The 14,129-nt window shown below is 38.0% G+C and overlaps 1 protein-coding gene across 1 annotated transcript; it reads right to left on the bottom strand.

Annotated features, from left to right (window-relative positions):
* Positions 1–841: 841 nt before the first annotated feature.
* On the bottom strand, positions 842–12,328 carry sec62 (SEC62 homolog, preprotein translocation factor). The gene is made up of 8 exons (XM_008434453.3): positions 12,187–12,328; positions 7,904–8,012; positions 6,735–6,840; positions 6,357–6,546; positions 5,634–5,729; positions 5,499–5,559; positions 5,295–5,414; positions 842–3,796 (listed from the first exon to the last, which is right to left on the bottom strand). The coding sequence occupies exons 1-8, from the start codon at positions 12,220–12,222 to the stop codon at positions 3,273–3,275; spliced, it is 1,242 nt and encodes a 413-aa protein (XP_008432675.1). The 5' UTR covers positions 12,223–12,328; the 3' UTR covers positions 842–3,272.
* Positions 12,329–14,129: the final 1,801 nt, after the last annotated feature.

Raw genomic sequence — 14,129 nt, 5'->3', positions numbered from 1 at the left:
ATTGATTCATTACACAGTGATAGTTATTTCAGTTAAATGTTCCTTGTTTCACAGCTAAACAAAATTGAAAATGCTTTTAAAGACATTTTAAAGACATTTTAAAGACATGTGTAAAGCCGGCTTTACACATTTGTAAAGGCGGACAGTCTCTGTCTCTCTTCCCTCCGCCCCCCTGGCTTTAAATGTATTATCAAACTTTATTAACAAACCAGCGTTCTGACAACTAGGCATCTAGCCGGCTTTACATTTGTCTGGCTAATGGTGACTAATACCTGAAGAAACTGGCTGTTCACAGAAAGTTGAGTGACAGGAAAATGTTTGCAAGAATAAGTGATGAAGATCCAGAGTTTTCTGTAGATTGAGAAACAGCTGGAGGCAGGAAAGCCTGAACTATCGCTACATAACTACCGCCCCCCCTGGCTTTAAATGTATTATCAAACTTTATTAACAAACCAGCGTTCTGACAACTATCCCAGCATGCACTGCGCACTTTTTCTTCTACGGGGGAAAATGAAGTCGGCGGCTGCTTACCGTAGTTGCTAGCTAGACCTGTTGTGGCTCAATATTGGTCCATATATAAGGCGCACCGGATTATAAAGCGCACTGTTGGCTTTTGAGGAAATTGAAGGTTTTTAGGTGCGCCTTATAGTGCGGAAAATACGGTAATCAAAATGAACAAAAATAAGCAGTTTGATGAAAGGATCAGAGTTTCACTTTCCAACTAAATTACTAAAATAACTTACATTTTTCAAGATATATTTGTATTACATCCTAAACTGACAAATAGTTTTGTTTTAACACATTTTCCCCACAGGAACAGAAACTACACACATTCTCTTGATGCTTTCTAGGTTTTTATTGCAATAACATACAGATATAATCCAGACATCCAATTTCAGTAAATTACACTTCGATATCTTAGGAGACAGTCTTGAGAGTGATATCGACAAGGTGGTAAAAAAAAAAGACACCAGAGATAAAATGTGGAAGTTTTTTTTTTATTTATTTTTTTAACATTTTTACTTGAATTTTCCCCGGAAACGTGCGACGAGAAGCAGCAGCAGCAGCAGCAGCATAGAGTAATACTACGATACACAAAAGACCGATAGTTTGCAACAGTCAAGAACAGCTGGGAGAATCGTTTTGTGTTTGTGTGAAGAATCAGAGTTGAGCCGCTGGCATCGCCGCAAACAGATGCACTTTTGCCCGTTTTAAAACAAAAAAGGGAAAAAAACCCCAAAAAGGATGGAAACAGAATGATAAACAGGACGACATGCAAATTAGAAAATCAGAAAGCGGCACCTCGTTAGGAATACGTTAAGGAAAAAAAAAACTACTTAACACAGACTAGACAACATACAGAAAACTGTGTTGATGTTAAACCTTTTTATCAGATTGTGTTACAGGAAACTTCAGGTTTCTTAGGAGAAAAATAGAGCTGGTAACTCACAACCAACCACATCACTCACTTTGACATAGCGGCAAATCTAATAAAAAAAGTAATAATGGTAATAATGCTGCAATCCAATGATTCCCAGATTCTACCTTTTAAAAGTTATTCTCTATGATTTAGATAAAAACAATGACAGGACAAATGAAAAGAAGTTGTTTTATAGGTTTAGACTTTGAGTACTATATGCATATATCTGATACATTAATAGAATCCATATATAAATGATACATTTCTGTTTTATACTTAAATATACTCCTTGCTATGCCTAAAAAGAGCGTCTAACCCATTTCTAACCCAAAGATAAAGTGAAAGTACAGCTTGGACCTCGGTGACTGGATCTCAGCCAATCAGTGAGCGGATCTGGACTCAAAAAATAAGCCCACTGATTGGTTGAGCAAGTCTCGATACGACACGACTCCTTCGGGTGAGTCTGGTGTGAACGCAGTTTTAACGGTTTCATTGAGACCAGAATCCTCTGTTTACCTGCATGCCAACAACTTTGTGCTGTGCTTTTTGACACTGCGGTTACAAAATAAATGGCTTAATAAAACAGAACTCAGCTTTAATCATGCATCACTTTAGTTACTTGGTGTGTTTGGCACTAGAGTTCACTTTAGATCTGGTTTTGTTCCCAACTTTAGCTCTTACAGAGTTAATTCTTCAGCAAATTCTGCAGTATTAACAAAATCTAAAAAAAAAAAAAAAAAAAAAAAAAATTTAGCATGCCAGCTGTCTCCAGTAGCTTAAATGTACTTGTAAAGATAAATTACATAAAGAAATATTTTATACTGAGAGGACAACTGCACTATGATTAGAAAAACAAAAAGCAAAACAGATGCATCTCAATTGATTAGAGTTAAAAAGTATTTCAGTTCAAAAAGGGAAACTAAGATTTATTACACGGTGAAATGTTTCAAAAGTTTATTTTGTTCATAGTAATGACTAAGACTTACGGCTAATGAGAAAAACTAAAAACTGTCATGAATTGAATTAAATTGAAAGCTGAGTGGAAGGAAAGCGTGGCAAAAAGATGAGATGTGAAGAAGCACGAAATAGTGCTTCGAGAGAAAGTTAAGTGGAAGAAAAAAGTACACAGAGAACAAAAACTGCACAGGCAACAAGGATAGGAGGAGGAAAAGGCCTGCTGATGTGGCTATTAGCTGTAAGACATATTCATCAAAATAAACAAGTAAAATATCTGAACATGTGCAATCAATCTGTGTAACATAGAAGTTTTCCTCTCTGAATTGAATTAGTGAATAAATTAATGAATTGAGATGAATCCGCAGAGACCCGCACTACTCTGCAAACCTTTATTCTGCCTCTGTGGTTTTGCGGATTTGGTCCGTCTGGCTGAGTTCAGGATGAACAGCTGGCACAACGATCGTCCTTCTGCCTGAGGAATCTACGGGATTCACCAGATGACACCAGAACCTCCTGACCGGTCAAACACGACTCCCCACCATCGTCTAGATCGGACCTCTTGTTCTCCAAATGATGTAAAGACCCAGGCAAGCGGTGTTTTGGACCGATAGGTTCCTCAGGCAAACAGCAGTTTCATTTTAACATAAATAACATTTAATTGGAAAGGAATCATTTCCACTGTAAGGCTGCTTCTTTTTTTTTTTTTAAACATTTTCCCCATCATCATGGTCGTAAACCTGTGAGCGTTGTGTCTATCCCGGTTCTGTTTAGTGGAAGGAAGATCTCAACAACATGAGATGGAGCCTCTGTGCTGGCAGAGAGGCTGGACGAGCAGGTCCTGGGATCACAGCAGGGAGAGAGGGAGGGAGGCAACGAGAATGATGGAACAGGAAGTTTATGTCTCAGCAGTCTGGACTTTACTTTCGCTACCCTCTTTCCTCTCCTGCGTCTCCTCATCTTCCTCCTCTCCCTCTTCCTCGTTTTCCTCCTCTTCCTCCTCTGTGTGCTGCTCCAGCTCCTCCCTGGTGATCATTTCAAAGTCGTTTCCGTTGCTGTGCTGCGAGCCTTCGTCCTCCCGGCGGTCGCTGTCCGTATCAGAGTGGCGGTCTTCCGTTGCGTCTCCCTTCGCCTCTTTGCTCTCCTCGTCTTCATCCTCTTCCTCGTCGTCGGCCTCCTTCTTCTCGCTGTCCGACTTCTCGTCGCTGTCGGACTTCTGCGCCTTGAGGGAGGCGGCGCCGTCCTTCTCGTCAGTCTTATCGGAGCCCTTCTTGTCGCTGCTTCGCGGCCCTTTGTATTCGTGCGTGTAGAGCGGCCTGAACGAGTCGATGAAGCCCACGTCTGCGGTCAGGTTGGGCAGGAACCAGAAGTGATGGCGTCCGCCGGTCACCAGCCAGATAATCAGGAAGAGGATGCAGCGAGCTGAGGAGAGAAGGAACGACTGGATAGGTAGCCATTTTCTCACAGCGCACCATAAAACTTTGGTGAATGTAGTTTTTTTTTCCTTTTTTAAACAACATGAGTACATTCTTTCTCAATACTCTCAATAAAAAAATGATCTGAAAAGTGTGGCGTGCATTTAGATTCCACCACCTTTACTAAATAAAGAATCAGTTGCGTGAACTCCTTAGAGCAGGACGTCAAACTCATCGTCGTTTTGGGGAGTATCAAGATTAGAAATGTTCACAAAGGGACGGTTGTTCCAGAATGTTTTAATAAAACCCATCAACAAACTGTTAAAAAGCTAATAAATACCCATCTCTGCATTTAATAAGTACTTCTTAAAATTAAATACTATTATTAATTAAAATTTGCACTTATGTATAATGGTAAATTGTGATTTTTTTGCCACATCGATAACTTGACACCAAGTAAGGCTGAGGCAGCGGTGTAGTGCAAGTAAGAAACACTGCCGCCTGCTGGTGGGGGTTAGCATCACTTAAATGGGTTAGAACATTTTTGAAGAACATTTGCAAAGACGCATCAGTGTGAAAAAATTGCGGGGATCTGTTGAGTTTATGTGAAATTCCTCATAACTGGCTGGACTGACTGATGTAATTTGGCAGGAAAAAGATAAAAACTGATTTGATTTGATTTATGAAATAACATTCAAGCGATCCAGTTAACTGTAAGGATCTATTTATGTAGCCAACTATAGTCTGGAGGGCCACATAGAAAGCTGTGGCGGGTCTGATTTGGTCCCCGGGCCTCGAGTTTGACACATGTCATTTAGAAGTTTATTGGAGTTTATTAGTAAACAAAACCAAGAAATCTATGGAGAGCCCATTAATTCAAACAAATGAATATTGTTATTAATAAACAATTTAAAAAATGCTCTATAAAATAAATGTTTCCATAAAAATTTTTTATAAAAATAACTCAACGAGAAGCTAAGATTGTCAGTTTAGAATTTATTTCAAGATTTAATTTCTGTATTTATTCATTTATTTCATCACTTTTGTTTTGTAAGCTACATATTTCACATACTTTTATTTTTCTCTGTTTTTATTCCAAGCTCTTTTTATTTCATATTCTTATATTGAAATAAGTCGTTTTTTGTTTTTTTTTGGTGGAAATAAATAAGTAAATAATATATAAATCCCAAAATAAATATTGAAGTGAATAAATGAATCTTAAAATAAGTAAAAAATAGACAAATAATTAACTATTACTAACAAAATAAGCTCCAGATATTTTTAATCATTATTTTATTGGTATATTTATTTGTCTAATTACATATTTAATTCTGAATTAAATATGTACACATGAGAATGGTTGGCGATGAGGTTTTAGTTACATTTTGGTATCAGTGTTTAATGCATCTAAAGCTGCTTTTGAGGCAAACATCACATGAACGTATTTTTAAAACATTATTGTGACTGTATGGAAAAACATGTTTTACTTTAGCAGTTCTACTCACCAACTGCTAGGAGCAGGATGCTGGCCACAAAGCAGCCAGCTGCAACACTCAGATAGTAAACTCCAACACGCATTTCTGCAGGCCACAGCGGGAACAGGGTGGCTGCAATCACTGCAATAACTGAGGAGAAGAAGAGGAAGAGGAAGAAGAAGGTGAGGCGATCCCTCCATTTTCAGAAACCTTCAGGTTCCAGGCCTGACTTACCGAGGATCAAACCCATCGCAAACGTCTTGAAATGAACCGGGTCGTAAATCCACACGTACACCTGCAGCAAAGAGACGTGTGTTACGCTTCTCACTTCCTGAGGGAACAGCTTTTTAAAGATGCAGAAGTTCCCACCTCATTCCCATCCAGGAACAGCTGATCCTCATGAGGCTCCAGTTTAAACTTTTTCTTCACTTCTTTCTTCTTCTTTGGGGTTCCTGGGCTCTCATCCTAACGTTCAAAGAAAATCTGTTTTATAGTCACAGCCCTCGTTGTGGATTTTTCTTTTTGAAATTAAAACAAATTGTAAGTTATTGTAACATAATTCTTAAAAATAAAGTTATCAAAATTGTTTAAACTGAATCAAATATGATTAAAAGTTTCCGTACATCATGTTTCTTTTCTTTAAGAGCGAGAACTTTATGTAAGGAAATATTGACAAAACTGATGCATTTTCATCATGTCGCTCACTCCTAATTATTTGTGGGGTTTGTAGTTTTTTCAGTCACAGATGTCACCGTGTTTTTCTTAGGGAAAATACGGGATTGTAATGAATAATCCAACCTACATATTTAGGACAAAAAAGTAAAAAAAAAAAAAAAAACGTTTTACCTCTTCAGTAAAGATTTAAAGTTTGAACTCACAGCTGGGTAAACATCAACTCACTGACTGTTTAGAGGTCGATCAGCTCAGAGTAAAGGTAACAGAGAACAAATATCATTTTGTGCCAGTGGATCTATAAGGGGAAGTGTTTGCTTTAGACAGACCCAAAATTATGTTTGGCAATAAGTAATGAAGATGCAGCTGGAGAAAACCTATAATTTCTGTCCATTTCTAGAGTTTTTCTGAGCCACTTACACTCTTCTCTTTCTTGGTTTCAGCAACTTCAGACTCTTTCTTCTTCTCTTTCTCCTTCTTCCCTTTTTTCTCCTCCTCTTTGCTGCTGTCACTCTTGACTTTCTCTTTCTCCTTCTCTTTCTTAGCGTCTTTCTCTGGCTTCTTCTTCATCACCTTAAGAGCTCGGTGAAAGAACTGCTTCTTTAAGAGTCTGCAAACAAGAAGAAAAGATTTGATTTTCAGGAGCTGCACATGATATTTACTGCTGAACTTCCTCCATTTTCAAAGTCAAATAAACATATTTGCAAATTTAGAGAAACAGTGTAAGAAATTGTGGCTTTGGAAACTAAAAACTGCTAAAGTCAGTGATCCAGACAGACGTTGGATGTCCTTACGGACCTGTTGCAGTAATCTACCACCGACTCTCTGGTGGTGAACAGCGCCTCTTCTCCCTTCTTAGCTTTGGCCCATTTGGAGTCCAGCAGGCAGTCCACGGCCTTGGAGGCTAAACGCAGAGAAACGGTAAAACGTCACGTCTTCAGGGCTGCAGATAATGATCATTTCTATTAATCTATTGATTATCTGAATTTAAAAAATTGCCACATACTGCAGATTTTTCATTTAAGCCTGTTTTACACAATAGTAGAAATACATTAAAAGATGCAAATAAACCGTTTAATTTAAGCTCAAAATGAGAAAATTAACATTTTCTCATTTTAAAGTGCAACAATAGCATTCCTTTAGCTAGACAAATACTTCTAACATGTAAAAGGCTCAGCTCTCATGACTTTATTAATTAACGTTAATACAGTTTAGGGCTGATCTGTTGATTATTTTGGGGATTAACAGATTAATAATTGCACAGTAAAAGCTGCTTAACATGGGATTTTGTTTGTTTACAGAATTTGATCCAGGAATCTAAACGTAGGCTACTTGAGGAGCTTTGAGTAGAACATATTCATGTACAAAAGGTTTTTTTCTGCCTTAAATGCAAAATGGTGTCAGGTATCGTCTTTATCTCTTCTTGGCTTCAGTTAACAAACCTGCAGTCAGTTTATGAGAGTCTGGTCTGTGCAGACAGCTGCCTGCTGCCACAGACAATTAAACCCTGAACAATAACTGAGTCTTGACAGCCTAACAATGAGCTGCAAGGAACGGCTACTATTATCACCTCACTGTCTTATGCAGAAATCAACCAGACATCATCCTGATTTTATCCATGTTTGTCCACATTTAGATTGAAATACAGAACACAGATTTATTAGCTGAAACTATGAGCACACAAATCTATTTAAAACATATTTCTGTTGGGATGAGTCATTTATTCCCTGCTTTACTGAAGTTAAATATTTCCTCGTACTTTTCTGAGCAGTAGGAGTGGATAGCAACTATAAAACTGACAATAACGGCTACTTATTACTTCTTTTTTAGATAACTGTGTGACTGTGTGTCACAGCAACTGACAAATGGGATCAGCTGTGCCACGAACATATAAACCCTGTGAGGCAGAAAAATGTCAAACAGACAAAAACAGCAGAGTGTTATGTTTTGTTAAGCTGAGTACCAACCAATGAAGTAGTCGACTCGGTGACCCATCATGTTGGTGGACTTAGTGGGGCAATTAAACCGAAGGTACTTGGCCACCGCCTTCTCCTCCTTGGTGGGCTCGCTCACCTCCTGCAGACACAAACCAAGAGTCAGACACAATGATGTTTATTATGGTCCTACTATTAAAATAAAATAAATCCCACTGGGTACAACTAGAAATGCATGAAACATAAAATTAACCTGCAAAAATTACAGTGAATAACATGAAATCAGATATTTTTAAAGAGTCCAACATCTTGCAGCATTAAGATCAGAAATAAATCACACAAAAACTTTAATATAACCATAATAAAAGCCGGTAGTTCTTAAGAAAAAAGAAAATTTCCACAAAGTTTGGTCAGTATATTCATTAATGTAATGAATTGCTCCCAGGAAACTTTAATAAAATGACAAAGCCAAAAGTATTACCCCTCCTGTGCTTTTTTTTTTAATGCAAAATGTTGGAATTTGGAAGAATAATTTAAAGAAACTGGATAGATGATCGCTCCAAGTTGGTCTAAAGACCTTTTGAAAGTTCTGGAGTGGCCCTCACAGCGCCCAGTTTTCTTATTAAAATTCAGAGCATCAATAAGAGAATTTGTCTTGGAACCGTTTTTATTATGGTCATTTCCATGGAAATATGAAGAGTCTACCTGATTCCTGGTGAACAGACATTAGAAATCAATCAAAATGTTGGTGCAGATATGGAGGTCTGTATGAAATGCTGCCGGCGTTGTGGCCACAACCAAACATTTAAACATTTCAACTTCTAACGTCCGTTGAGAGAAAATAAAACACTTGCTTTGCTAATTCTGCATTGCTGTGTGCATAAGTTTGGTCTTAAGCAAATGTAATTTTTTGAGAGGGGAAAGGGAAATTGGCTGCATAGATTTACTGAGATGACTTTGGGTGCTAATGGTGCAAGAAGAAAGCTAAAAGTCGCCATTTTTAATCTGAGGTCAGCGAAAGAAGAGAAACTACCTAAAAGAAAACAGTATTTAGAAACATCTGTATTTCATTCCAGCTGTCAGAAAGACTTTTAGTAGCTAACAGGAAGGCTAAACAAAGCAGAAAAGTTCCTCTTTTATCCTATAAAGCTACAAACAACCATATGGCATGGAGGAGTTGGAAATGTTGGAAACGAATAGAAGATGCTGCAAACACTTTAAATGTTACATCCAAGAACATTTTATATTTTGTAGCTAGTTTCTTTATTTCAGACATACTGTTTTCTCTACACACGCTGTGACACATCTTCGTTATGATTTCCCTTCAAAAGGTAGTCTGTACAAATTGGTATTGAAGGTTCAATTTGTTCATCTCTGTAGTTTTCAGAAACCAGTTTTATGATCAACAGACGAGAAATTGTAAGCACAAAACATAAAAATATGATTTATTATAAAAATCTGACAGCAACTAGTCAATGCAGCAATTTCTGACTGCTGGGGTTGCATGATTTCTCTCCTTTCCATCATCACAGCGTCCGCACAGTATCGTGGTCATTAATACATACCAGCTATGGACATTAAAAGTCCATCTAAATGAACAAATACATTATTGAAAAACAGATTTTTAATGAATGACAAAATAGTAGAGTCAACTAAATATTACATCCAAGTAATCTTTTTCAATTGCAATTCCACACATATTGATAATGTAGCGACAACAGCAACGCAATACATCGGCCTCCTACGACACACACTCCTCATTCAACATCTGTGTCGTCTGTTCTGCTGGTAGCAGCGCTGAGCAACATGGCAGCGAAGGCAAAAAAAAAAAGGCAGAATCAATCTAGAGATTCTGTGCTGCTTCGTTCAGTCCAGCTGGCTTTGATCCCAAAAGGAGGAACAACCACGCTTATAAACGCCCCTTTGTTTGGAGAAGCAGCCATTAGAGACAGATCAGTTGCACCTGGCAGGAATAGGGAATCTCTTTGTTAGTTTATATGACTGAGGGCCTACCTGGGTTGATCGCAGGAGGATAAGCTCCTCTCAAATAAGCAGGTCTGAAAGATACAGCCGTTTTAAGGACATGCTGATTCAATGTCATAGTCGCTTTCTGGTCTCAGTCTGCACGTTTAAAATGTCAACTGCATGCTCGGTGCTGAATTATAGTTATTATGGAGTACCACACTGCAACCAACAGTGCCTTCCTAAGTTTTCACGACATTTTTCACATTGTACCTTACAACCCCAACCTTTAATCCAGTGTTTTTCAACCCATGTCCTCAAGTCACACTGCCCTGCATGTTTTAGGAATGCCCCTGCTTCAGCACACATGATTTCAATTGATGGCTGATTAACAGGGTTTTGCCAAATTGAAATCATCTGAATGTGGCGAGTTGAAGCAGAGGAACATATAAAACATGCAGATGAGCGTGCCTTGAGGACAAGCAGGGTTGGGAAACTTAAATACATTACATTGGGATTTTTTTTGTGATAGACCAGCAAAGTAGTAGCTGTTACGGGGAAGGAAGACAATACATGGTTTTTAGAACAGTTCAGCATGGACAGAAAGTTTATTTTGCCTCTTTTACTGTAATACCTCTAAATAAAATCTACCACATTTAAGTGTGACCTACTTAGTAAAGAAAGCCCACCTGTGTTTAAAGCAACCTCAGTATTAATCTTGTCGTTCTGTGAAGTTTATTAGAGAACATTAGTGAACAAAAAGCGTCACAAAGACCAAGAAGATGGTTCTTACTAAAGAATGCCAAACATAATTTTACAATAACCAAAGTGACATTTAGTATTATATATAAATGTACTTTAAATCTAACTTGTGTCTGAGCATGTGGAATACAATGTTTTCGCTTTGTATTTATTTTAAATCGCTGATCAATTCTAGAGTACTTATTTTAATTTACCTATTTAAATAAGTAATGCACCTTATTTAAATAATGTTCATTTTACACATGGTTTCTGTTTAAATATTTTGTCAAATCTTGGATTAGTAAAAGTTTTCACTTCAAAATTGTATATCTTCTTTTAAAGAATCAACTGTTTGTGGTCTCGATTTGAGTATTAATGTCAGAGCTTGTGAGCTACATTTTAGCTCACAAGCTAAAAATTAGCTTGTGAGCTACATTTTAGCTCACAAGCTAAAAATTAGCTTGTGAGCTACATTTTAGCTCACAAGCTAAAAATTAGCTTGTGAGCTACATTTTAGCTCACAAGCCTTTCTTATTTACAGTTATTGGTTATTTGTTTATTGATTTAAAAAAAAGGTTATCGTGTATCCCTACATTTAAGTCTTTGAAAATGAAAACAGAAAAAAAATTCTCGTTTAATTCCCTTTCGAAATAAAAGATACATTTAATTTGGTGCATGTTAATAAATGTGTGCCTGCGATTTCAGTGTGTGAAGTTTAAGTTGTAACAATATTTTTCTAAGACGCTAAAGGTTCATTTTAATTGCTAAAAAGGTGTGAATCACCCTGAAACAAATGAATAAAATCAAATCAAAACAGAATAGTTATGCATGTAGTTATGGTGGTTTGAGGCAAGATTCCTTTGGTCGCAGTTCATTACTGAGGTAAATACAAGTATTGTAATAGAGATCAACCAAAACATTTACAAGCTGCCAGGCATCCATCCTGTTTTCTAGGTTAGCATCGAGAAAAACGAATTCTGGGAGTTTTCTAACAATATGTCCTATTTTTTTTTAATTTACTATAATTCATGACAGTGAATGACAGTGAACTGCACATTGTATACTAGCGAGGACGAAGTTAATGAAGCCTGTAGGTACTTTGTCCATTTACTCTTAAGTTTTTGTCTTCAAGCCGCTCAAAGAGGGTCTACAATTCATCTTCCTGGACATATAAAGAAGTGTATTGTGTAAGCTCACTAATTAAATTGCCCCACGTTATGTAAACACAGTGCTTAGAGCTGACGCAGCTTAGCCAGGAAACATTTATAACCTCTCCAGCCTCGATGAAAATTAAAACCGACTGCAAGGATGAGCAAGACGGAAAGCGGAGAAACGTCTCTAAAATGGCAGGGGAAATACGTATGAGTGCTACAGGTCGCATACTAGAAAAAGTGTAGTAAAAACTGATATTTATTTTCGGTGCCCTGCTAATGATAGCAACCGTTAGCCACTTACAGCTTCAATTGCTCTCAGTTATTTAACGACTCTTGCGTCAGATAAGGCTGCCGTTAGGGCTAAAATCCGATAGTTAGCCGTACAAACCGACCCCGAATTTTACTTGTAGTGTACCAACCGACGGAAGCAACGTTTCATCACGAATGAAGTGATGTTACCTGGATCCGCTTCTTGTGCCTCCTGCGCTCCGCCATGATCCTTTCCAACTCAGCTACCCCGTGTGTAAAGTCTCGCGAGACTCATCGGCAGCGAGAAAACAGCTTTGCATTCACAACTGTTAACTCCCGTAGAATATGACATATTATCGTTAGTTTTAATGGACAAAGATAAGCAAAATTAATTATGGTCCACTCAGTAAATTGTAAAATAATACATTGAAGTACGAGTTCATTTTTTGATTTGTATAAAATGAGGGTGAGGAGAAATGTTACTTTTAATGTACTTACATGTTTAAAATATGTTCCGTGCATATTTTAGTATTTATTTTTTCATAAGAAACAAGACATGCCACATATTTTTATGTGGCATCTATATTTCAGTATAGATTTAGGCCTACAAAATGTACCGTATTTCCGATATTATGCCTCTGGGTGACGCTGTTTCTTTTGCCATCTTGACTTCTCTTCAATGGTAATATTACAGGAGATTACAGCAGATTTGTTTGAATGGGATTAATTGCAGTGATGCATGTAATATCGTGTGTGAGATGTGATTCAGCTGTATGCATTAAATGCTTTATCTTGACACTTATATATAAAGAGAGATTCTACTACATATTAATTTGTAGAAAAATACTTTATTTTTAATCAAACAAATGCAAAAAAGTATCAAACAGCAGATGCAAATGTAACCTGGTTGTAATTCTCTTTTATTATAATTACACAAAATGTCTTCTTTTGGTTATTTGTCTTGTTCCTTATCTTACTGAAACACCTCTGTCATTGTTTTAACCGTGTTATTTTAAGATCGGAAGCCCCTCCCTTTTATTTCTTCTTCTGTGGTATTGTCTTTAAATTGTTTGCGCCCCTTAGCCCCTCCCCTTTTGACATGTTGTCCTGCGGGAGAGGACTTGGAGCGGGCAGCCTATAACACGGTTGTTTTGTCTGTATTTTCGTCAGAAATAAACCGAGAATCATCCGCTTGAAAGAAACTGTGTCACGGTCCATTCACTCTAAAACCAGCACAACGCAGAAAAGGATCCGGTTACACTTGGTGCCGTTTGACCCGCTGTAACGTCGAATCTCCGCTGCTGAAGCTGCTGCTCCGCTGCGCCTTTCCCGCCTTTGAGGTCTTGGCTCCGCCTTCGCTGCACCGCGCGCCTTTGCCCTGCGCTTTGACTGGCAGGCGTTGGTTTGCTGTATCCTGGCAACAAAGTCAAGTTTCTGTTGCTTTGTTTTGTGTACCCTGTTTCATAAAAGGGAAATACGTGAAAACCAACATATTTTTAATTTTGTGAATTTTTTTTATTGTTTTGGGAAAATAAAGCTAATTTTAAAACAATACATAATCATACAAAAAACTTTTTTTTTGAAGACGAGAAACCAGTCTGTTTATTACCCTTTGCCTGTAGATAAGTTGTGTTTTTTTTTTTTTGCTGACTGATGCATTGTTCTTTTTCATGGTGTTTATCTGTTACTGTTCGATAAAATGTCTGACACTGAGGTACCTTCTAAGGGTGATGAAATGAACGGGAGGGTCACTTTTAGTCTGGGGAGGGGCCAACACTACATGTCATTTGGAAGGGGTAGGCCTATGCCTTCTAGTGCATATGAATGTTCTGTTGATAAGTCTGAGCTGAACCCCCCACCTGTCCCTGTAGCTGCTTCTACACCCGTTGGCAATGCAAGGTCTGACCTTAGCCAACTTGTTTCTACTGAGGCTCTCAGTGGGGTGATTGCTGATCTGGCTAGGCAGATTGGGGATGCCATTACAACAAACCTGAGTGGGCCAAACAAACAAAGTCAATCACAGTCTCAGGTTGCTGACAGCCAACCCAGTGACCCGACCGATCAGTCACAAATGAGGTTTGTGGTTCAGTCTGATATCAGGGCACCACCATATTTCAAAGGTGACCACACTGACACTTTCTCGATCCAGGAAT

The sequence above is a fragment of the Poecilia reticulata genome, chromosome 17 (genome assembly GCF_904066995.2).
Source record: "Poecilia reticulata chromosome 17, P_reticulata-male-v2, whole genome shotgun sequence".
NCBI lineage: Eukaryota > Metazoa > Chordata > Actinopteri > Cyprinodontiformes > Poeciliidae > Poecilia > Poecilia reticulata.
This window is presented reverse-complemented; position numbering and strand designations above follow the sequence as displayed.